This window comes from Cavia porcellus, unplaced genomic scaffold, assembly GCF_034190915.1.
Source record: "Cavia porcellus strain 051 isolate PalLab524CR breed Dunkin Hartley unplaced genomic scaffold, mCavPor4.1 scaffold_14, whole genome shotgun sequence".
Taxonomy (NCBI): domain Eukaryota; kingdom Metazoa; phylum Chordata; class Mammalia; order Rodentia; family Caviidae; genus Cavia; species Cavia porcellus.
Genome location: NW_026947497.1, coordinates 44574765 through 44600850, shown reverse-complemented (window position 1 = coordinate 44600850; position 26086 = coordinate 44574765). Strand labels below are relative to the sequence as shown.

General features: G+C 36.4%; 1 protein-coding gene across 5 annotated transcripts in view; it reads left to right on the top strand.

The window, feature by feature from the left end:
- Sh3d19 (SH3 domain containing 19) overlaps positions 1–26086 on the top strand; it is a 189257-nt gene that overhangs the window by 75908 nt on the left and 87263 nt on the right. For 2 of the 5 annotated variants that reach the window (XM_063260841.1, XM_063260839.1), the window contains exon 2: positions 23861–23900. Coding sequence is in view for 1 of the 5 variants with exons in the window: in XM_063260839.1 (XP_063116909.1) it covers positions 23861–23900 (40 nt within the window). In the remaining 4 variants the exon portion in view is untranslated. Of the gene's footprint in view, positions 1–21927; positions 22074–23521; positions 23779–23860; positions 23901–26086 lie in introns of those variants that run through there. The other 3 variants (XM_063260840.1, XM_013160322.2, XM_063260842.1) reach the window with 3 other exon arrangements.

Sequence of the window (26086 nt, the reverse complement as noted above, 5' to 3'; positions counted from 1 at the left end):
GCTCAAAGGAATGAGACAAAAGGCATAATCTTTAGGGCTGCAGGAGGGGTAAAATCCTTGGCAGAGCTCATAACTCTGCTAGCCAGCCAGCTGACTGGCACTGGGCATCCCATATTTAATCAGAACAAGCAAAGAGTTGAGTGGACAATGGAGGAAACTTGAACAGGATCTTGGGATGGGTTCAAGGACCCCTGAGAGCAACAGATGATGCGAATTAAGGAAAACTATCCAGAAAGTCTTTAGGTGGCCTCAGCTATGACCTATCTTGCCCTCTGAAATGTCTCCTCATACTCAGTTCAACTGTGCCCAGGCCGTGCCATAGCCCTGCACGTGTATTCAGCTTCTCTCTAACAGATGCTCTCTAACACTTAGTTCTTCATTTCCTTAAGTTAATGAAAATGTTGAGCTTGCTTATATCCTGTCAAGATTTTAAACAATTTATCTGAAATTTAAGGTACAGTTCCCCAACCTCATATACTGCTAAGGTGTCTTTAAACAAATAAAACCCCATTAATAAATTTGTGTGTGTGTGACATAAAAGGTTCTGCAGTGTTACAGATACCCATGCATTGCTTGCTGTGGACCCATAATCACTTACCAGTCCAATTATTTAAATACAGGATGACCCAAAGGTGCATAATTTTTGTTAATTTTTATAAGGTAATATGACAGGAAATGTAAAAACAATTCTATCAAATTTATTCAATACAAGAACCGACTGGTTACAATGACATCTGGCTGAGTGATCCTCAAGATAGCACATAAACAAATATGCTGCCTGAGTGGTGCTGGGGTGAACTGTTAAGTAGTTAAGGTCAAATCAACTTTGCTGTGTTGTGATTAAATTCAGGAGTTAGGAGCCATTTTGAACAAATGTATGAAAAACTTTAGAAATTAATTTCACAGTGAGTCTTCAAAGCCCACTGAAGGTTTCATTGTTTGAAGAGAACTCTTGTTCAGTTCTTGTTCTAGCAGAGATTTGAATATCTCCCTCTTCATGGTTAAGAATTTGATATTGGGGGCTACATGGGCACGCTCATTCATGTGTGAGGCACTGGGTCAATCCCCATTATTTTGACAGTGACATCATTTACTTGTTGACAGGAATCTCAGTTAGGTGCCTGGTAACCAAAAATAGAAGAACAAAACCCCCAGAAATCCACTTAAAAAATGTTAATTGGTGTCATAGTTACTTTCTCTTCGCTGGAACAGAATACTCAACATATACAAAAATCAAGAAGCAAAGGTTTACTTAGTTCCCAGTTTGTAGAGTTTTTCAGTCCATAGCTGGTTCCAAGGCAATGTGGCATGGGAGAGGAAAAACAATTTATGATGTGGCAGGAAAGGAAGCAGCAGTCTTAGATCTGCTTTCTCTCTTTATTTCATCCCAAAGATCAGCCTACTGGTTGATGCTGTTCACACCCACAATGAGTCTTCCATTTTCAGTAAATCCATTCAATCACACCCATAACTATGCTAAATCAATCTGTGAACTAGTCTTCTATTGCACACTCATGATCTAGTTACTTAGCTTCCAGAAGTCTCATCTGTGAGTACATAAGGCTTTGGGGGGACATCTAGATATAAGCTATAATAATTGGAAAACTGAACTTCAAATATTAGAGTATACTAAGTTGTATGAGTTAAGGATATGTTTTTAAGTTTTCTAGTCCATGTAATCTTATACATACTTCTGTAAGTACTATGATAAATACCTCAGCTATTCATTCATCTAATCAGGGTTATTATTTTTAATGACTTTTTGTATAACAGCTTTATTAGGTAAAATTTGTACATAGTAGAATTTGATCATTTAAAGTATACAGTTGGAAAAGACAAAAAGGAGGAGAACATGGCAGACAAATAACAGCAGCCACGGAGGCTCTCTGAGATTACCAGTTTAGAATCCAGGAGCGGTGCCATGTGAGGAGTCCTATGCGAAGGGAGATGTACTCTGCCGACCCAGGAACGAACTAAGCTGAGAAAAACCAACTGGAAATTCAATCCTGATGCTATAACAGGAACAGATAAAATCTCAGTGTGGAAGCTGGATCCTGCGCCATTGGAAGCCGTGATTTGAATTTCCTGCTGCCGATACTGTGTCCCAATCCGCACGGCAGGGAGGGAGACACACAAAAGCTCTGAGAGCTGGAATCAGCGAACCAAACGGCGTTGAGAGTGGGACTGGCAGGGAGCCCTGCATCGACCTGCAGTGAGTGAGAGAAATGGGGACCCTTTCATAGACTAGGAGGCTCCAACAGAGGACATTCTGGGAACGAGCAGACTAACCAGAAAAGGGCCCTGCAGTGACTTTAGTCACATATTCCCCTCTCAAGCAAGAGTGGTGGGGAGTGCTTGGCCTGGTGACGCCGTGAACTAAGATCCAGTAGGCTAGCCCAAATCAGGTCCCTGCGCCTGGCGGTGCACCCTAGCAGTGAAGCATTCAGTAGGTTGACCTGGAGGAGCGGGCCCAGCCAGAGGCTGCCCAGCTCTGTGTCTCCCTAGTACACTGCAGTGGGTGGCAACACCTAGCCAGCAGATTCAAACAACTGTAACAAACAGAGAAAAAAAAAAAAAAAAACTGGACCTCCTATATACGCTTATATGGAAGGAACAAAAAGTATGGGAAAAGGGAGCAACAAGAAAGGGTCCTCAGTCCCCAATCCTGAGAACACTGATCCAGAAAAGGTAAATGCAAAAGAGAATGAAGGCAGAAAACATGCAATATCCAACATGGCACCTATAGACATAAAGCAGTATCTCCGGAGCCTCATAGACGAGTTCAAAAATGAAGTATTTAATGAAATAAAGCAAGAAATAAGTAGAATAGTTAGAGAAATACTAAGCACTGCCCAAGAAAAAACAGATGGTGGAATGGAAGAACAGAAAAAAAGGGGAGAATTGTTTGATGGAGAAAATAGAGAAAACATAGAATATGTGAAGCAGGTTCAAAAACATTACCAGGAAACTAAAAACTCTATTGAAAGCTGGAATAACAGCTTGAAAGAAACTAAGGATAGATTTTCAAAACTGGAGGACAGATTTGTAAGGTGGGAGCATGAAATGACAAACTTCTTAAAAATAACAAGAAAACAGCAATAATACAAAGACTAGAAGATGATAAGAAGATCTATAACTTAAGAATTAAGAACATAAAAGAAGAAGTAGGGACTCAAACAAATGAACTACAAAAGCTATTCACAGAAATAATCCAGGAGAATTTCCCTAATTTAGCAAAAGGTAAAGATACTCAGATGTATGAGGCATACAGGACCCCAGCCACCTACATCCCAAACAGAGCTATACCTAGGCATATAATAATCAAAACTCCAGAAATCCAATATAAGAACAGAATATTAAAAGCCGACAGAGACAAGAAACAGATCACTTACAAGGGAACACCCATCAGAATTACAGCAGACTTCTCAGCACAAACCATCAAATCACGAAGAGCATGAGGGGAAATAATTCAAGCTTTGGAAGATAATAACCTCCAGCCAAGATTGATATATCCTGCACAACTGTCCCTAGAAATTGATGGAAAAACAAGGTGCTTCCAGGATAAAGAGGAAGTAGGGGAATTTGCAACCACCAATTCAACTCTACAGAGATTACTGCAGGATATTCTAAAAATGAAAAATACCAAAATTCCAGAAATAGTGGCAGAGCAGCCACAATGAATGGAGCAGAAAGCAAAATGAAGAGGACAAACTGACAACTAATGACAGAAAAAGAGCTCAACAGAAATGAGGTGGAGAAGGTTGGATGACAGGAACAGCCATTTTGGAGAAAACAAGACATCATAATAGCTAGTGCTGATTTAATATCCTCTTGTTTTGAAATCCCATCAAGCTTTTGTTCTTCTGTCTCCATCGGTTTTAATGTGTTGTATCTTATTGGATTTTATTATATGTGATAATATAAACAAAAACTTTTATAGACAAGGAGATTAATACAGAAACCATTGTTCATTTTCTGTTAGTTGATTCTACATACCCTGTAAGACTGTCATTCTCTTGAACGGTTTTACATTGGCTTGATATGTTTGATGCTACAGTATACGAAGTTATACCCAAAGATTTTAAGGGAAGAGACACTATGGTTAACTACTATTATGTCGAGATTATCTTGTGGTGAAACACTATTTTGCTTAAATGGCTATGTTTTGACCTGTGCTGTTTTGTTGTTATGCCCTCTTTTTTTTTTATCTCAATCTCCTTTTTATTATCTACTTTTTCATTTTTATCCTTTTAATTAAGGGAAAAATAAATAAAAAATAGCAGGATATATTATAGTAACCCACTTTGATTTCCTATTAACTTAATTTGAAACTCTGTATTGCTCTCACCATCTTGTTTTGACTGATTTTCCTCCATTCTGTTTGAAAGTATAGGCAACAACTATAAAGACAATAAAATTCAGTGTGACGCCCATTCTGGTTGACTATTATCTTCTTTTGAAGTCCTTTAATGTCTCCAGTGTTTTGGTTTTATTGGTCTTATTCTTTACTGTTGTGTTCAATTTTATTATAACTGATGATATAGGCAATTCTTTTTAAGATAACAAGAGTAACGTCCTCAAGATAACAAGGTAACCATTGTTGATCACCTTGTATTTTGTTTTTACATTATGTATTATGTCCATCCTTTTGATTTGAGTGACTCTGTCCTGGTATGTCACATTTGGTTTTACTTTCTTCGAAAAAAAAAAAGTAGTAAGAACTGTGGGAGTAATAAAACCCAAAATGTGTAATTGTATAAAAGAAAGGAAAAGTTATATCTAAAAGATATAACTGCATATATATTTAAGTGTGGAAGATAGATAACCATATTACTTAGTTTTGTTAGATCATTGAACAAAACTGTTTGCGGTCTCACTGTTTGAAAGTCCCCTCTATGGGGCTGGGGATTTAGCTCAGTGGCATAAGCGCCTGCCTTGCAAGCAGGCAGTCGTGAGTTCAATCCTTGGTACTGATAAAAAGGAAAAAGACAAAAAAAAAAAAAAAAAAAAAAAAAAAGAAAGTCCCCTCTATATGCTTTAATTTTGTAACTTCAACAACTATTTCTAAGATGACAATATGTAATTAATTAGTGATTTCCTACTGTGTATTTTTTCTGAAATTCTGTATAACCCTTTTTCTGTTTTTTTTTCTCCTTAAATGAAATTTAAAAAAAAAAGAAAAAAAATAAAGTATACAGTTGGATGGTGTTTTTTTAGTGTGTTCACAGAATTATGCAACAAACACCATATTCAATTTTAGAACATTTTTATCATCACATAAAACCTGAGCCCTTTATCCTTTATTATTTGTGCCCTACTCGTAGCCCTAGACAACTGTTAGTCTGCTTTCTTACACTAGACTTTTGTCTTTTGTACTCATTTCATATAATGAAGGCATACTTTATGCAGTCTTTTTGTGACTGGCTTCTTTTACTTAATGTGGTCAAGGTTCATCCATGTGTAGTGTGTCAGAACTTCACTCTTTTTTAATTGTAAAAGATAAAGTTTAGGGTCGTTTCTATTTTTTGACTAATGCTGTTCTGTACAGGATTTGTGTGGATGTTTTCATTTTCTTGTGTGTACTTGTAAGAGTAGAGTATGTCATAAGGTAAACCAATTCTGGATTATTTTGCAAAGCACATGAACCATTTTGCTTTCCCATTAGCAGTGCATATGAGGGTTCCAGTTTCTCTACATCTTTGCCAATCCTTTTTATTATCTATCATTTTGATCATGGCCATCCAAATGGGGAATAAGTGATATTTCATTGTGGATTCTTAGGAGATTTTAAAATTTGAATATGTAAAAATTGTATTTCACATGCATTGGTAATATCAGTAGTGAGGATGATTGAGCCTTATACATGGAATTTTCTCTATATTAAATAATGAATAGGACTTGCCTAGACTTTTTCTTTTATTGTCATGATCTCTATTTCATTTTCTCTTGACTTGCAGTTTTTGGTTTATAGCCATTTTCTTGGGCTTATCAGCTTTTCCCCAACAGTTTTCCTCTGTGATACTAACAGAATAAATAGACCCTTCACATTTTTTCTATTCTCCTTCTTCCATTTTCTTTGGGATTTTTTTCCTAACAGATTGTTAGAGCGTGTACCTAAGATAAATCTTTACTTCTGGAATTATCTACAGAAGTCTCAGGATAGATTGTTTCGTGTTCGTTTTTCATCTGCTATTTCTTTGTGAATCCTATTTCCTCTGTTACCTAATTCTGTGCTGGATTACTATTTAGGGATGATAAGCATAAATAAATGAATGATGATGTGGGACTTGCGGATTTATTCTGTATGGCTCTTAATCTTTATCTTTTATCTCTGTAGTTTAGACTTGTGTTTTTAAAACTCTGTCAACCTACCTTTTAGATTATTTTTCAGCAGTGTTTATTCTGTTATTCACCCTATCAGCTTAATTTGTTATATTTACAAATAACCATATCTTTAATTTCAAAGAACTGCTTTTTTGTTCTCTGGTTGCTTCTTCATGTTAGATACTTCATATTTTGTGTATACAAAATGCCTTTTTATCTGGTAAGGATGCAAGTTAGACTGTCTTAAATACTCTGTTCCCTAAATCATTTTTCTTTTTGTTCAGAATCAATTGTACATTGGTGTTTTTCTTTTATGCTATTGATTTTCCCACAGATGTTTGTTTTACATTGGTTGTAGGCACATTTATGAATAAAGCACTAAGCTGGATAATATAAGTAATGAGTTTGTGCCTCCCAAATGTATTCCTCTGAATGTTATAACTACATCAGTCAGTGTATTGATGGGCATGCTGACATGTGGGTTTTCCTAAGGGAGAGTCTGGGTTCCCTCCATGCTACAGGGAAGTGATTCACCTGTTAGATGTCAGATGTGCCATGTGTTATTCTCCTGATACTAAAGAATGGACTCAGGTAAAAGAGCAGAGAGTAGGAAAGATTTATTGAGAGAAAGTTCTTGAAGAGGAGTCCTGAAAGTGGGGTGGCACAGAGGATCCTTGCCAAGGGCATTTTATACAGCAAATCCTAACTTGGGTAACTGGAGGTCAAACTACAATCAGTTGGAAAGAACAACTGGGATAGGGGAAAGGAGAAAAAAAAGGAGGGGAGAATATATATAATATATATGTATTCTCCCCTCCTTTATATATATATGTTTGTATATATGTATACAAACATACACATATATACACACAGATATATGTGTGTTAAAATATGCACACACATGCAAGATAACTTTACTGCTAATCTGTATTAGTTCATCAAAAAAACATTTGTGCTCTCATTGTCTTCTTGTTTGATCATTTTTTATGCCCATATTTTGTAATGTGAAAAACTACTTTGAAGATATTATACAATATATTGATCAGTGTTAATCTCCAAATAAAATACAATCAACATATAGGAATGGAAGAATAGTAGCTAATATTGATCCAATAGGGGAAAAAAAGCATGTAGTAAGGGTAGGTAGTGAACATCATTAACTTTAGCTTATCTGTAACTTATAACATAGAACAGAGGTATTCCGGTTAAGAGACGTGAGTATGGGTTTAGGGTGTTCTGGTCAGCCACCTATGTATCTGATACTTTAGGCTCACTAGGTCAGGTGATGTTAATTATGGTACAATCTTGAAGAGCTATTTTAAGAATTTTTTTAAGAATTTTATTTTAAAGAGAATAAAACCAAACAAAATAAAATGGAATAAAGCCAAACAAAACAGTGAAAGTGATACAGGACTTCAAAACAGGTAATAGGAAGTCAACAGTGGCTACCACAATGCCTCTTACTATCTTCAAAATTGCTACCCATACCATCAGACATAAGAAACTTGAACAGAACACAGTAAAACTAATCAAAACAAATAAAATGGAATAAAACAAAACAAAATGGAACAAAACAAAACAGAACAATATTGGATTTCAAAAACAAGGCAGAAGGAAATCCCCATAATTGCTATGTTGCATATTTTTATCCTCTAAATAGATGCTCAGACTACCGGCTTTAGGTCTACAAAGTCAGTTAAACAATACAAACATAAAGTTGTTTTTTTACCTCAGTTGCTGTCAACTCAACCTGTGTTCTTCTGAAATCAGCTAGGTGCTTACTGGGGGATGGAGTGTCAGGATAGAGGTGTATTTTTGTCTCCCAGCCTGTGTGCCAGCTGGCTCATGGGAAGGATCAATTGGCTTCTTGTTTCTCTTCTCAGGCCCCACATGGCTGCTGCTGGCTCATATGAAGGATGAATTGGCTTCTTATTTCTCATCCTGGGCCCCACATGGAGGCAGCTGTTTATCTTTAGGAAGGTTTATCTTTAGGGAGGCTCTCAGTCTCCAGACAGTGTTGATATGTCTCATCTTCTATACTGAGTCCTCAAAGGCCTGATTCCTCTCTGACTACCTACTGATTTCTGTCTACCTTAGCTATCTGTAATACCCACAGTCATCACAGTAGGAAGTTGTTATTGAAAGGATGAGATTATCTGGACTTGGTGTGACTTTATTGTGAACATTTCTGAACTCAGTTCTTGAAGTTTTCTTTATGGTTGCCTAAAGACCTACATTTTCTACTCAGAAGGAGCTTCATTTCTCAGAGGAGGAATTCATGCTTAACTTCTGGTATCTTAGACTCAGGTTTCAAATTTCTCAGAATGCCTGGCTACCATTTTTATTTTTTAATGTTCTTAGAGTTGCAGTCTGATTTTTATTTTGTTGTCATTAACATGCAGAGAGGGAAACTGGATGTGACTGCTTATTTAGCCATCTTGAATGAGTCAAGTAGATATTTCCATATGTTAAAAGAAAAACTAGTCATTAAATTTAGCATTTGCTGCAAGGAAAGGATTCATAGAATAGATGACTCTTTGAACGATTAAAAGTTCAGAGCACTGTACACAGTAGTGCAGGTGGGTGGTATTTTATGGAAGAAAAGGAAGTGACCTGCAGAAATAGCCTGATTTGTTACAAGATCAGTGTTTGCCTTATTTGAAAATGTTTTTGCTGTTTCCAGCCTGTGATGGACTGAAAGATCTGCTCCTTGTTACATATAGTCTTGCAGGGTGCATTAGTGCACACCTATAATCCCAGCTGCTTGGGAGGATGAGGCAGGAGTGTTGCAAATTTGAGGTCAGCCAGGGCAATTTAGAAAGATCCTATCAAAATTAAAAAATAAAAAGGGCTGGGTATATAACTAAATATGGCAGAGTGTCTCCAGGTCCCTCCCCATATATGTATGCACAGGTTATGTATGCATTACCTAATCTCAGATTGTAGTTCGTTTGCATCATTAAATTGCAGTTATTTAGTTACTGAGGTAGGTTTAGGCCACGTTTAATCTAATTGAACTTGTGATGTTTTACTTAGATAGCTCAGACTTAATATGTATAAACCATGCAGTATTCCCATCCACTCCCTCATCTGGCTTGGTATCTAACCTCAAATAATGGTAGCATGTTGCATAAACCATGGCATTTCCCCTTCTTCATCCTCTAAAACATACCATGCTTTCCTAATCTTGTTTTATATCTTTGTAGTCAACTTTCTTTCATTTCCTCTTGTTTTTTGTCATAGATTGGAGATTTAATCCTAGTTTACACGGTAGTAAGTGGCCTTTTTTCTTCCATTTTTTGCTGTTATGTCCCAGTCCCTCCCCCCAGCTTACTTTTTTTCCATTGCCTACTGAACAGTGCAGACTCTATGGTAGAGAGTATGTTCATCAACTGCTCTGGTATGATCCTATTATGTTCTCATTATCACTGTGAAGAGAACATAATAGGATCATTCTAAATGATTATTGAATAACATTTTCATCAGTTCTATCCTCCCTTCACATTTTTGTATATATGATTCTCTCAAACTTGGAGGTGCTTTATCTTCTCAAATTTTACCAACCTAATGCTGTGCTCTGGTCAAATACGATCTTCTCTGGGAAACCTTTGAAGATCTCTTAGTCACAATTAAACTTTCCTTATAGTTTCACTTTTCAGTAAGTCCTGGACATTCATTTGTTTAATGTCCATTATTTTACTACTCACTGGCCATCCTCTTGAGTCCAAGTAGTTAAAATGTCAGCTGGCCCGAGTTTTTTTTTTTTTTTTTTAAATGCCTGTTACAAGGCAAGGTATATCAGTACAAGTGATTGCTTAAACTTTAGTGGAAGTTTAAAATACAGTTAACTCACACAATGAATATATACCCTGAAAATATATGGATTTTGATGAAATTATTATTTGAGAAAGGTCTGTGTATCTGTATCAATATTTTTGTTATTTAACATTTATAGTTCCTAATTCTTACATCAGCCAACAGTGATATAATTCTAATTCTGCACTTTTTATACTGTGCATTAGAAATTGTTTGTTCTTTTGACAATATGCATTATGAGTTTGTTGAAAGTCAGTAGTATTGTTCTGTTTTCCAGTCTGTTATCTGCAAAAACATTCTTCATTACTTTCGTTTTTTTTTCTTTAGGCCAGAGCTGAAATAGATCACAGAAGTTTATACTGGGGCAACTAGAGTCAGAGGAAGGCTAAGGCTAATACTGATCGCTCAATATACATGTATCTACAGATGTTTCACTTCTGGCTGTTTGCCAAGAAAACATTGAACACCTTCCTATGATTACTGACAAAGTTGAATAGGTCATATGTTTTATTTCTGTGTTACTAGAAGTCCCTTGATCATTCTTTTTCTCAGACCTATTTTTTTAATTGCCTGTCATGCAAAGGCTACTTCATGATGCATACAGACTTATTTTAACATGTATCCATGAGTTTGGTATGAAAATCTTGTAGATAATGATTGATACTTGCCAAATCCAAGATATCTAATAAAGTCTAGCTTGAATAAATGACACATAAGCTACCCCAGAGCCCATTTGTGCCTGTGGTTATTCTATTTTGTGGTTTTTGCATTTATTTCATAAAATTTGTATTTTTAAACTATGTTAAAGCTGGACCTTGTATTGGAATAAAAAGGTGGTTAACTGTGTTAGAAAAATGTCATTAACACCAGAGTGGTATCTTGTCAAAATATAATCTTTTTCCTAAGTTACTTATTTAAATTTTCTTTTTACTTTTAAGGTTGTAGGAATTAATAACAACCAGAATTACAACAGAATTTAAGCATATTCATGTCTGTAAATTTTATAAGGAATTATTATTAAACTGCCATGTACCTGTTGTCAGTATTTTTATCTGTACTCTGCTGAAATTTAATATAATAACCTAAGATTATTGATAACACTAGATGGTGATTTAGACCTGTTTCCCCAGGTGTGACATCTTATCATGAGATGCCCAAGTCAAACACTTCTGTGTTTTTAGGCAGACACTTCTGTGGAGATTAAGTGGAAGTGTATCAAGAGTGTTTCTGCCATAGTAAACACTCCCTGAATAATAATTTGTGTTATTATTGTGCTGATAAGCAGTTTTTTAATTTGTTCCAGAGATTTTTTGTGATCTGGGAGCCACAGAAATGAACCTCCTAGGTAACTTCCCTTGCTTCTTTATGATTAAGTACCTTACTCCCCTCTCCTGAAACAGTATATTTTTCTTTACATGGACATTATGTTTTCACTCATTATGCAGTTCCAAAGTAGCACTTCAGAATGCTTTTTTTTCCAAGTCAAAATTATTGGAAGCCTTTGTTAACATTGTACATCTCTTGTCTATAAATTACTAATTTATACCCACCCCCACAGAAGAAACAAAAACACACAAACTTTCTAACTTAGCTTGTTTTCTATTTGCGGAAGTGTGGAGAGGACTCAGACCATAATATTCAATAGCAGATACTTAGATTACAAATCATCTGTGTAAGGTTCCAGGAATGACACTAAGGGCCTGTTTTAAAGCAGTGGATAGTAGTGGAAGCATTAAGACATTAGAATGCAACAAAGCACTGCGTGTATGGGAGAGGCATTATTTCTGCCTGTGGAAAAAGATGAAATAAGGCTTCAAAGCAAAAGTGGTAGATGTCCTGAGGTGTCTTCACATTCAACAATTCTGTGAGTCTTTAGAACTCCAGAAATAGCTGAGCACTTCAAAGGCATTGTACATGGTGAAGAACAGGACTAAACCGTTGGGCATTGTGTTTGTTTTTCTGTATTCTTTTGAAGGTGGTCGTGTGCATGAAAGTTAATGAAGTGGAGAGGAAGGCGAGAAAGGCTTGAATTTGCAAGAAGCAATGTGTTGGGGGCTGGGGATTTAGCTCAGCGGCATAAGAGCCTGCCTTGCAAGCAGGCAGTAGTGAGTTCGATCCCTGGTACGAATAAAAAGGAAAAAGACCAAAAAAAAAAAAAAAAGAAGCAATGTGTTATACAGAGAATATATTTCTTTTCCCTAGGTGTTGTAGTTTGTCAAGACCAGATGTGGCTATACCTTTTCTTGATTAAAAGAAAAAGATGTTTCATCACTCTAGATTGGAGATCAAGACTGCCCCACTGTGGATTAAAAAGAAAAAAATCTTATCTTGAAAATCCAGATCAGAAAAATTCTCACCCAGGTGGCAATCAGTTGCAGAGCCAGCTGTTCATCAGCCAGCGCAAGATGCCTGGTGTATGGATTTAACATGGTTTCTTTGTGTTTCTGGCTTCTCCACATAAAAGTCTATCTCTTGACTATAGTGGATCTGATATTTGTTCATTTTGTAGAACCAGCTATACAATGTAAGACCTTGTTACAAGAGCTGTATAGTAAGCAGAACTAAAGAAAGAGACCTAAAAAAATAGGCCTTTTGCCATTTAGAGAAAAAAAAAATTTTATCCTCGGCTGAAAAAGCAACATGTAGTTTGAGGTAGGATCATTTTAGTTCTGTCTCTATATTGCTCAGTCATCCTACCCAGAAAGTTGATGGGAAGGGGATGTTGAGTCTTAAAATATGACTGGGAATTGCTCTGTTCGGTAGAGGTTTTTTTTTTTTTTTTTTTTTTTTTTTTGAGACAGGTTCTCACTGTGCAGTTCAGGCTGGCCTTGAGCTCACTTTGTAGCCCAGGCTGGTCTTGAACTTGCAAATGATTCTCCTGCATCAGCCTCCCAAGTGCTGGGATTACAGGCATGCACCACTACACCAGGCTATTTGGTAGAATTTACCTGGCATGCACAAGACTTTAGGTTGGATCTCAAGCGCCACAAAATAAAAACAAAAAGATGAACTAGGGAAAACAGTATTAGAGAATGAGAAGAATAGGGTTCTGGTCAGCACAGTTTTCATCCTAAAGGAGCTATGTCTGCTTTTTGGGTTCTCTTTCTCCCTTCTGCTTATTTTCTGGACATAATACATTTCTGCCAGAGATTACAATAGGAAAACGAAAATAAGACTTATTTATAATTTTTTTGTAGTAACTATTGGTTCAGAAAACTGGAAAAAATGAAAGAGACTGGAACCATTTAATAAGGGAAAGTTTGGAAATTATTAGTACATTCCTGTCCTCCTGACCAGCAGTAGTAAGAATGAAGATCCCATAAATTCTAAAATTCATACTGGATTAATGGGTAATTAACTTTTTAGGTAATTCTGCAAATGATACTATGAATTTTATGAATATTCTATATATTGTCGTAGTATTTATTTGGTACATATAATCAGCAAGTACAGTCTTCTTTATATACACTTGTTCATTTAATCCTCATTGAGTTTGGTCAGGTGAGTAGTACTACCACATATTAGTCCCCTTTATAAATGTGGATACTGAGGCCTACAGAGTAAATATTTTGCTGGGAGCATTCAGATAATCAGTAATAAAGCAAGAACTCAAACCAAGACCTGTTTGGCCTAGAATTTCTCCTTTAAAAGTCTACCTACAACCACTATGGAAATCTGTATGGCAAGTCCTAAAAAAACCTAAAATTAGAAGTTCCATTTGACCCAGCTATTTACCTTCTATTTATCTTCCCAAAAGAGTTATAGGTATCATACCACAGTAATATATGCCCACCAGTGATAAAGAATGTGGGTTTTATATACAATGGAGAACTACTCTGCCATATAGACACATAAACTTGAGGCATTTTTATTTTTTGGTACATGAATGTACCTTAAGAACATAATTGTAAGTGTGATAAGTCTGATACATGTTTAAATATCACATTGTTTCTGTTGTGTGAGAAACTCAAGGGTAATAAATGAGCAAAATGGAGGATACATATTGGGAAGTAGAAGAAAATGTTCGAATGGGAAGGGGAACAAGGGAAGGGAGAGGGAAAAGGAAGGAAAGGAATAGGGATCTAAGAATTGTAAGAACAACAATAGAAACGAAGTTTTATAAATGGAGGAAGAAGGATTGAAGGGAGGGGAAGGGAATGGGGAAAAGGAATTAAGATATATTATGTATAGATTGAAATACCTATGATGAAGTGATCATCATGTCAAAAATTACCAATAAGTATAATTTTCTAAAAAGTCTACCTAGACTATTATACTGAAATATTTATTATTTCCCCATTGTGGGTAGGGCCTAGTAGTAAATACCTAGAGTAGTGAATACCAATGAGTACTCCCCTTCGTTGTGGAACCTATATTCTAAAGTGCACAGATCACTGCTGTGGATACAGCTCAGTGGTAGACCACTTGCCTGAACTGTACAGGGACCTGGATCTGATCCACAGTCCCACAAAAGAAAAAGAAAAAAGTTTTAAAATCAACTTGAACGATGTAAAGTCGGATAAGTTACAAAGGAAGGACACATTTCTTAGGATCTTAAGGGCTCAGGCTTTGGAATCTGATTCTTTTGGAAGGAGATTCATGTATCATTACCTCCCATTCCCTTTTAGGTTTGCGTGCTGTTCCAGGCTCTACCCTGGATGGAGGTTAATTCATTTGTTAAAGACCAGCTGTGTGTGGGCCATGTTGCTGGACATGGAGATGAGTAAGACCAACCTCTGAATCAGGGATCTCAGTCTCCCAGGGAAATGGATGGTGTCCATGTCTGTCTGTGTTATTTCCTCAGTGCTGGGACAAAGTGTCTGATACTCACAAGGTGAAGGAGGAGAGATTTATTTTGGCTCACAGTTTATAGAGGTTTTAGTTTCTAGTCAGCTGGCTCCAAGGCAGAGGAGCATGGCAGGCAGGGAGTAAGAGTGTGCCACTGAGGGAGGAAGACAGATACTGAGTATATGTACGCATCCAGGCCATGTCCACAGTGACCTACTACCTCCCCCCAGCTTCACAACCAGCTATAATCTCACCAGTGAACTAACCCAGTAGCACACACCCATGATCCAGTCACCCCACAGAGCTCCACCTATGAGCACATGAGGCTTTGAGGAGTCATCTAGATATAAATCAGCAATATCAGATATCAGATTTGGTTTTATAAGAAATGTTATGTTTCAGATTAGTTTGGGAAATGCTATCATAAAGTTAAAATTTATAAATTGCAGGATTTCTCAGAGCTGTTAAGATACTGCTATGCTTTGTAACTGAGGTTATAATTTGGAAAACTTTAAACACAATCCCTGTTTCTCAGGTTAACTTTACTATAGCATATTTTATTCTAGGTAAAATTTATTTTGTTGACTCTTTACAGAAAACCTTAGTAATAACATAGTACTTTTAATTTTGGGACCTAACATTTTTAATTTGGCAGTAGGGAGAACAGAGATTAATATTTAATTACAAGGTATTTTTTCCACCTTTAAATCAAGTTTTGCTTGCTGAAGAGATATTGTAACAGGAAGAAGTATGAAAGTAATTATTGAAGTAAGAGACTCATTAAGGAGCTTGAGGTGGAAACAGCAGGGAGGATTGATGACACTCTGTCACTGAGCCGGCTTCTGGCTCTACTGTCTTCCTTGCCTTTCTTCCCAGGACCAGGTGGCACTGATGAAATGTCCATCTTCCTGCAGTCTCTGCCAAATTCACCCGGGGATGTGAAGGAGAGTGCAGATGGTGACTCTGAACTTTCATCTTTGAAACTACTGACATAAAAAATCTGGAATCATACAAAGCCTGATTCAGTTGTCAACTGAACTCAACAATCAAAATGATTCAATTGAACCATTTTAAAGAATTATTAGAAAGTAGTAGCAGCCTGTCACCAAATAGTGGCTCCTTTTCCATTTCAAATCCTTCAGTGTTTTCCCCATATGTGTGTGTGGTTTAGTTTCATGCAAGCTACTTTGAGACAGAATAGAGTAAATATAGTTGTTTTAGAACAAAGATGACTGTTAAATCACTGTTGTTTATAAAAAGTAAAAAATGCCTAGGAATTCTTAGGAAGGCATTCATTTTAGCAATATCAGATACAACAGCAAACTTGCTATAGCATAAAAGATGCAGAGCAGAAAAGGAAAAGGAGGACATTGGCTGTTGCTACTATAACAGACTTGTTCAAAAGGTGGTCTGAAACAGAATCTTGCTTTCATCAGAAGTGCTACTTAACAGACACATGCCTAAAACATGAAATAGCAGCATGCACTGTCATGTGCAGAGTATCAAGGAGTGGTACAGATGGTATGAGAATTCAAATAAGATGTGCTAGGCAGATGCTCTTTCCCTCCCCACAAAGATGTGCATATACTAATTCCTGGAGCCTAAAGTTACATTACATGCCAAAAAAAAAAAAAATCAAGGTTGTTGATCAGCTGAACTTCACATGACAAGATCCCATTGGTGTATCATCTTGAGCCCAATGTAAATAATGGTCTTTGTTTTTTGTTTTTTTTTTTTTTTTTTTTTTTTGTCTTTTTCCTTTTTATCGGTACCGGGGATCGAACTCACGTCTGCCTGCTTGCAAGGCAGGTGCTTATGCCGCTGAGCTAAATCTCTAGCCCCCTAAATAATGATCTTTTAACATGTTCCTAAAGGTTTGAACCACTGGCAGTAAGTACATACATGAATGTCCCATCAGGCGGCTTCTACTACCCACTGGCTTGTACAGATAGATGGATCTAGTCACTTTTTATCAGTCTTTATTAATAAAATTAATAAAAGTCACAGCGAAATAAGTCATGCATGTACTCCAGTGGTTTAAGCTGCCCAGCAGTAAGATAGATGAATTATGGCCATATCATGACCATGTTAAAGTATTAGGGGGAGACAGAAAAGAAGACTGGTATCAGAAATTTTAAAATGCTAACCTATTTAAGGAAGGGATCACAAGTCAAGGAATGCAAATGACTTCAAGAAACTGGAAAAAGCAAGGAAGTGGAGTGACATCCTTAGCATGCTACCTATGTAGGTGGCACCCCATAAGTGTCAGCTGCCATCATATTGCTAGAAGACCACCTGTCAGCTATGTAGAATAACCAATACTGCACTGTAGCAACTGCATTTATTATTTAATCTCTTTAAGCTTTAGTTATCTATACAATGAGGAGAATACTAGCTTCATGGAAGATAAATTACAAATGTGCTCAGTTCTGAGAACATAAATTCTAATTCTGATACTACTGTTCTGCCCTGGAGTATCCAAAAGGAATGTTGCCCTTACAGATAACTTAATTTTATCTCAATATAGATTCATTTGTATTCTGGCCTCTTGTATACTTCTTTCTTTCTTTCTTTTTTTTTTTTTTTGCACTGGGAATTAAACTCAGGGCCTTACACTTGCCAGGAAGGCATTTTGTATTTTTGTTGTTTTAAGCCACTAAATTGGTGGTAGTTTGTTACAACAGCAGTAGGAAACTGATAGGAGGATATTGAACAAAGAGAAAAAGGAATCAGGGTTGGCTTCATGGGACAGTCGTTCCTGAGGCAGGCATTAAATGTAATAGAGTAAGGCATGGTGGTGCAGTGCTCTAGTCTCAGCTACTGGGAGGCTGAGCCAGGAAGATCACGTGAGCCCAGGAGTTTAAGGCCAGCCTGTGCAACATCCCGAGATCCTGTCTCAAAATAACAAACAAAAAGATAATAAGACAAGTATCTGACTTTATGTCCTCAGTACTAAGCAGTTTTATCTTCTGTGAAGTGCATATTTTCATTGTATAGATAAGACAACTAAAGCTTAAAGAGATTAAATAATGTGTACAGTTACAGTGCAGTATTAGTCACTCTACATAGTGGACAGCTGGTCTTGTAGCAAGATGGTGGCAGCTGACAGTGGAGTGCTTACCTACACGAATAGCACACTAACGATGTCACCAGCATTATTTTAGCTACTCCTCTCAGGATTATGGCATTCAATTTGTAATTTTTCTGAGGCTTGGATTCATCTGATTGGTAGTGTCACTAGTTTGAAGAAGAGCATGGAACCAGAAAACCCAGTCGGGACATAATAGTCCAGACAAGTCCTTATAGGAACCCAAAATGAGAGTAGAAACAATGGGCCTGGGAAGGAAGAAGCAGATTCAGAGGCAGTCTGCTTTTTTGTTGAAGTATAAATCTTATAGCAAAAAACCTCTCTTTCATCTCCAGTTTCCCCCTGCCCATGATTAGGATGCTACATTTCAGTGAGTTTAGGCATTTCAGAATGTGCTGTAGTCTAGACTTTCCCACTTACACAAACTTGAGCCATAGTCCTGAAAAGGGCCTGCTATATGCCTCACTTTTCTCCTGTGTGGTTATTCACAGAAGTCTCTTAATTTCTCTGCTTTGTAAACCTAGAAAATAACTTTCTTATATTCATTAGTGTATTAGTTTAGCAACAGGAAATGTATATTTATTTAAAACCTGCCAGTTTACACTATTCTAGTCACTATAGGATTCTCAAAAATGAATAAAAGATAGTTTGAAGGCCAACCTGAACAGAATGATCAAATGGAATTAGAGGAGGTATTAGTTGGTGTTAGTAATTTTGTAGGAGTACTGCTTTATAGATAGATTGATTTCTCTGCATAAATAAAAGAACTGCTTAAAGTTTGTAGAAATACCTTTAAAACCCTGATGCGTGATATGTAAAATTCCACTCACAATCTGCCTGCATAGAATCAGATTTGCTCTCTTTAAATAGTCACCAAGTAAGACTCATGAATCCTACATGTCTTTTATACAAGATAGGTTCATTGTTTTATTTATTCTGCTTATAAGTGAAAAGATGGTGACATTGTTGCTGCAAATGCTGACATTTGGTGGGCCAGTGGTGGGAACACATGGTAGCATATGTGAAAGGTGCTAATAGGGAGCTCAATCCCTGTGTACATTCCACAGTGTGTTGGCACAAATCTAGGTAGGTGGTAGAGGCTGGTCACTTGATGACACCTTTTGATACAGTCAAGAGATGGAGTAAACACAAGTTATGTGAGGCTGCTCCCAGTATAACATGATACACTGTTTTATAGGACATTTATAAGTAGAAAGAGTATACTCTAAAATAACAATGTAAGTACAGAAGTAAATACATAAGCCAGTAATATGTTCATTAATTATCAGTATCAAGTATTATGTACAATACATAATTATATGTGCTATACTTTTATGTGACTGGCAGTGTACTGGCAGTTAGTTTTTTTATGCTAGCATCACCACAAACTCATGTGTTGCATATGATGGTGTAATATGATGGTCACTAAGTCATTAGGCAATGGAAATTTTCAGCTCCATTACAGTCTTACCAGATTGCCATTGCATATGCGATCTTGATGTTGGAATCCTCTGGCTTTTGATTCTCCTGGCTGGCTAAGCCAAAATGTTATCAGGTAGGTCTTTCTAAAATTGGCTTGCCAAATAATATTGCCAGGTGCTGGGCTCCTCACTTCTTCTGGAGTGGGACTCCAGGTTCTTATCTTGAATGAAGAATTGAGTGAAACAAGCAAAAAGCAGTGACAAGTTTTTTTTGAAAAAGTAAAAGTGAAGAGTCGAAGCTGGCTCTGTAGAACAAGGTTGGGCTGAGTAAAAGAAAAAAGCAAGATAAAGTAATACCTTGGAAAAAGCTGGACAGGCTGTCACAAGAAGGTCTTGGTGCTGTGTCTCGTTACAGTGTGTTAATCTTAAGGAAAACCTGTGAGAACTACACACGGGTTCTGGGATTCCATACCATGCTGACATCAGGTCTAGACCATCCTACTGAAAACCTGCTGTAGTCCTCACAAGAGATTGAGGTGCACAGAAAATTTATGGCATGAACTATTCCTGTTTCCTATTCCCCAGCTCCCAACTGTGTGCACTAAAGTCCTTTTATCACTTAAGTGTGTCCTATTTCTTCTCTCAGTATATCTTTCCTACTTTTAACCTTCATCATTCTTGGAATTCACTCTTCAATTTCAGGAAACTTGAATTTGACAGACAATGGGAATTATCTCTCTTCTAAATCACCCACTCAATGAAATTTAATTTTTTTAATTAGGTGATAGAGCCAAATCATCAAAACCTGAATAACTTATAGCAGTTTCTTCTGGTGGGTTCTGAGTTGGCCATTTACATTTTTGCCATCTCCATTTCAAAATGTGTGTCATTGTTAGATTGAAGCAAATGGTATGATTCCAAATCAGTAGGATCTGTCTGGCCATTCCCATAAAGCTGTTCCTGCCAAGTATGCACTCTTTTCTGTGAAAGTGATTTAACACCTAAGTACATGAACATTGGAATCATATATACCTAGGTTACTTAGGACTAGAAGTTAGCATGCAAGGAAAATGTGGATACTCTGGAGTTCTCACCAATCTCTGACCTACACTGGCTTCTTACCACTTCCCCATTTGTTCTCCTTTTAATTCACTTACCATAGGTTCCCTCTTTGCCACCCTCCATTGTCGCATGTTTACCACACAAGAGCCATCAACAGACTTGGTCAGCTTGGCTATGTTTTCTGCTTGCAGATATTTTTTCCACTGCCCCATTTTGCTTTATGGATTAAGAGTCATGGATGAATGTAACTAGGGATGTGTGTCCACATGTGTCAATTACACAAATCTTCAAAACCAACAGACTTTACATGGTTACGCAGCCATACTTACCCTCACACTGAGAATATTTTGTTGATCTGACTGAACTAAATCACGTACTGTTTGGTGGGTCTTTGGAGTTAATATATTATGTGCACTGTTTGGCAGAAAACTTGGAGAGTTACAGCATTTTATTTTTAGTAACATTTTTAATAGATGATACTTTGAGTTGGTAAGTTATTCATATGATTTCTAAGTATGCAAATGTTCAGAGCACCCCTCAAGTATATTTTTCTCCTGATTATTTGAAAATTAGAAACTAAAACAAATTGAGGGAATATGTTAAAGAATTATTGATTTGGAATAAAGTTCGTAATTTCAAAAGCACTGTGTAGCAAAGATGAAATTTCCATGTTCACTATTGATCTGTTCTCATTCTGAAGGGAATTTTATCTAAATGTTTTGTTATTGTTGGCAAGAAAGTAAAGCCCGAATCTTCCCTCAGTGATTTGTTTTTCTCAATCTTGGCTTTTGGACCAAAATAATAAGTTAATTATTTTGCCATAAACTTAGCATTTCTTCAAAATTGCACAGTATTCTTGACTATCAAAAAACTACTTTGCCTAAAATATACACTTTTTTTAAGCATAAGAGTGTAAGACATATAGATACACACACATATCTGCCACATATTTATGTGTATGCAGGCTAAGATTTGGCTCTCTGACAAAATCCAATTTTGTGTACTTTGAGAAAACAGATTAAGCTGAAAACATGTGTTTCAGTTTTTCTCCATTGTCAAGAGATGAGGAGTGGGGACTATTACAAGTAATGGATAATTTACCCTGACCTTCAAATTATCAACAATGTAGGCTCCTCAGAATAACACATAATAAACACTATGCATATTTACATAGGAATCATAACACTAAGAGTGAATTTGGGAGGAAAATGTCAAAAATGGCCTCTAACAATTATTTTCTTGGATTTTATTTACTAGTTCAATAGAGATATACTATGCGAAGACATTTATGTTTTCTTCGAATGGAAAGCATAAAAATGACTAGAGTTTCCTGTTGTAACTGAGAATGAAGGAGAGCTGTGAGCCATTAACTTCCTGAGTGGCTACATTCCAACTGTGCATAACTCATCTGCCAATCAGAATGGGCCTCGGAGGGAAGCCCTTGGATGCTGAGGCTTGTTTACATGCATCGTGCCTCTGTTTCTCCCCTCTGCTTAAATAAACTGTACAAAACTAGGATCACGGCCACAGCAAATGACATTCTGGGTAGAATTTTAGTTCATCTTTTGCCACAGGTAAGAGTTACTGCTTTGTTTTATGAAGATGACTGATCTCAATCCAGTTTCTAGTTTTACTTTTGATAGCAAACAGACTAAAACCAAGAGAATGATTTTTTAAAGCAATTACAGTGTCCTAGAATTCTATTTAAAGGAGCAGTTAAAACTAAGTGAAGACAAACTTTTAAAAGATGCTGTAATATTAAATCAGTGTAGAGAAATTAGAACCAGAAGCATCAACATTATGCACTTGGAGAACATTGTATCTAAACAAACATGTTTTATTGTGAATATTTCTACTTGTTAATCTTTTAAAAAATAATGTCTTAGTGTGTTCTGCCTCCCTGGCTTAAAATTTTTCTATTATAAACCCTTTCAGAGAGAATTGTTATACACATTTAAGTGTGTAAGTCCTATTCCTTTTTTCCCCCTCTGTATTTCTCTCTAGAAGTTTTTAAGAGTACCTTTTTATCATACTGTTTGTATAGCTCTACAGCAATAAAATTAAAGGTAAAAAAGAACTTCTGTCTAGTCTAGGTTTTGCCATTAAATTCTATCTTGATAGCATAAATTCAGAAGATACTCTAGGAATGATATTTCATAGGAATTTTTGAAGAATAATTATGTAGGACTCGTGGTTTGTATATAGCTTTATTTTTTAATTAAGCATATACTAAGAAAATCGTTACTCAGATTTTTAAGACTACCAGGCATAGTTACACATCTGTAACAATTGCAATCAAGAAGCTGAGTCAGGAAGACAACTGCAAGTCTAAGGCCATGTTGGGCTGCATAGTGAGTTCAAGGCCAGCCTGAAATTTATAGTGAGATCTTGTCTCAAAAAATAAAGACTTTGTGTGGGTTTTGTGGTTCTCTTGTATTTGACAGTCTGTAGGTTAACTAATAGCATTTTGTAGTAGTCTAGAAAAGCACTTTCACACATCAGCCATCTCTGCTTTTATTTCATATCCTCTACCAAAATCTTCACGTTTAACACTTCTGATGTGTTTTATGAAATAATTCTTTTAGGAGATGGTTCCCTCCTAAAAGGGACACTTAGCATTTCTGGTCTCTACCTAAAAAGGGTCTTTCCCCAGGGGGACATATGCAGGACACTTAGCATTTCTGGTCTCTACCTAAAAAGGGTCTTTCCCCGGGGGGACAATCAAAATGTTTATTTCTGTGTGTGTGTGTGTGTGTGTGTGTGTGTGTGTGTGTGTGTGTGTGTGTGTAAGAGAGAGAGAGAGAAAGAGAGAGAGAGAGAGAGAGAACCTAATTACTGATGTGAAACACAGAAGTCCAACTTCTGTGTGTTCTGGATTATAGAGAGTTAAGGGTGAGGCTGTTTTGGCCTTAGTGTATTTGCAGATGTTGTAGCCAATTGCTCATTTTTTCCCCCTCCCCATTCTGTTAGTCTTCTGCCAACCATGATTCATGGAATGATTTTTTTGAGCTGAGTAATCTGTGGCTTTTCTGTTTCCTTACTTTCCTTTCCTTGCTAAATCTGTTTTGGTTTCAGCAAAGTATTTAACACAGCAAAAGTCTTTTACATGAAATAATATTTGTGAATGATGTATTTTCCAAGTAGGTGATTTTAGCGAACCATAAAGTTTCTGCTCCAATTCTTTACTGTGTGCTTTCTGCCTCCCTGTTAGTAAGTCCCCTCTACACCGAGGAGGAGCACCGTTCAGGGAGAGACACAGCTACCTTGTGACACCTAAGGGTATGGCGGCTGGTACCAAAGAACTTTTTTTTCAATGGCTTTTTAAGAGCGTTTGACTTACAACGGTTTTCTTCCTTTGCAGATCGCAACGAACGAAATAAACCAGAGCATCGTTCTTCCAGGTATGAATTTATGGTATTTAATGATTCTGCATAAAATTTCTTATTTGGAAAACATTGGAGACAATATTTGTCCCATCTAGTGTTACTATGTACTGGAAGTTTCTGTGGCATTCAGAGAAGCTTCATTAGTAAATATTTTTCGTTCTCTAAAAAAAATTTCTACCTACTTGGAAGGCATGTTTTATTTTTAGAATTCCTATCAGTGACAGATCATAGTCATAAAAGATGATTTTCATTTGCTTTTATAGCTTACTTCATTCTCTTTCATCAGTATTTTTATAAATGTATATTCCTCTTTTCCTAATTATACAACTAATATAGGCCTGAGAATATAGTACAATGATAGAGCTGCTTGCCTAGCATGTACTGCATTCAGTCTTCAGCACTGTGAGCAGAACAAAACAAAACAAAACCTCAATATCTCACTGTAGAATTTCAGAAAATATTTTTAAACATGCAAAAAAAAAAAAAAACGGAAAAACAGTATCTGCACTGCCTTCTTCAAGGTAGCTGGCTAATATAACTAAGATTTTGTTGTCTTTCTTTCTATACTTTTTATAAACACATATGCGCACACAGACACACATAAATTCTTCTCTGTTCTTTCAGTAATTTCAAATGACCAGAAAGGTTATGTGCCTCTTAAGCTTTACACCTACACTAAGAGTGTTTCACTCAACTTCCACTGGTGCTGAAGAGTATTCCTCAGAATCTTCTCAAACTTGTAAAAGTAGAAATCTGTCTTAACTTTTTCTCCTAGGTAACACTGACAGGCTAAATTAGATACATATTTTTAGAAATTTTTAGTTTTCTTAGTACATGTTTGCAATACATATGGTTACTTTCATCCTGGGAGGTCAGTACATGTACATAACACATTCTTTTTACTTCTCATTCCCGCTTTCCAACTATAATAGAAATTTTAATTCATTCTATCAAAGATTGTAATTTTTCTAATAATTCTTCCTTATTCCATAGTCTATTACTTTCATTTTGTTCTTTTGTGCATTGTGGCAACTGATAAAATAGCAATAATCCATTTAACAAATCCTTTGTCAAGGAATTAAACTCTAGCCTATATTGACCTCAATGAATAAAAATGTAAAATCTCTGGTAACTTTATACTTAGAATAAAAATGCATTTTGAAGATATTGTCAAAAATGTTAGAACTAATCCAAGAAAAAAATATAGCTGGGTATTTAGAATATTGACTGATTTTTTTTAAGGTATATATTTTGGTTGTATACAGAAATTCACTACTCCTTTTTATGTGTGGTTTTATGAGTTTCAGCAAACATAAATTGTGTCTACTCTTATAAATAATATACTTTGTAAGACTGATTTTTAAATTGTTCATAAAAGTAGCCCAGAAAATGCTGCCTAAAAGAAAATTTTGAGAGCATAATTGCATATTTAAGTTGGAATGGTAGGGCAAAAAAAAAAAAACCTGGGATGATAAAACATGGATTCATAAGAACTTTGACATCCTGAAGGTTCAAATGAATTGAGCATTATATATTGTAATATTTAGCACCAATGCTTATACAAAAACACCAGAGTGACATAAAAAGATGGGGAAGATGTAACTTAAGCAGTATATTGAAAAAATCTTGAAGATTTAGCTCTTCATAAATTCATCATGAGTCAAAAATTTTATGATTGCTTCCACTTCCCCCCAGAAGTTTGCATTGATTTACTTACCATGAAATAAGTATAATACATAATGCAAGTAAAGGTGGTAGCTGAAAGACCACACTTTTTATGTAGTTCTATAAAAGGGTTTTCTTTTCCTTGGTACCGGGGATCGAGCTCACAACCTTGCACTTGCCAGGTGAGCGCCTATGCCGCTGAGCTAAATCCCTGGCCCCCTACATAAAAGTTTTGTTGTTGTTGTTTTTAACTGTATCCAGTTCCAGGTTCACAAGGGCTTGGACAAATTCATGTATGCCCTAAATTTCTCTGTTGATCATATAGGGAGCTTAAAAAACAAAAATCTCATGTCCTGCTCCAGACTACTCAGTAGTCTGGAATAAATCTTCAAAATCTGTGTGTTAAACAGGTTCCCAGTTATTCTAATGTGTAGCCAGGTATGGACCTCTGATCTAGCAGTTGAGTTGGGACAGGGAAGATGATACAAAGAAGAAAGTCAGTGCTAAATTAGAGGAAATGTAGTGTGAAGAATTAG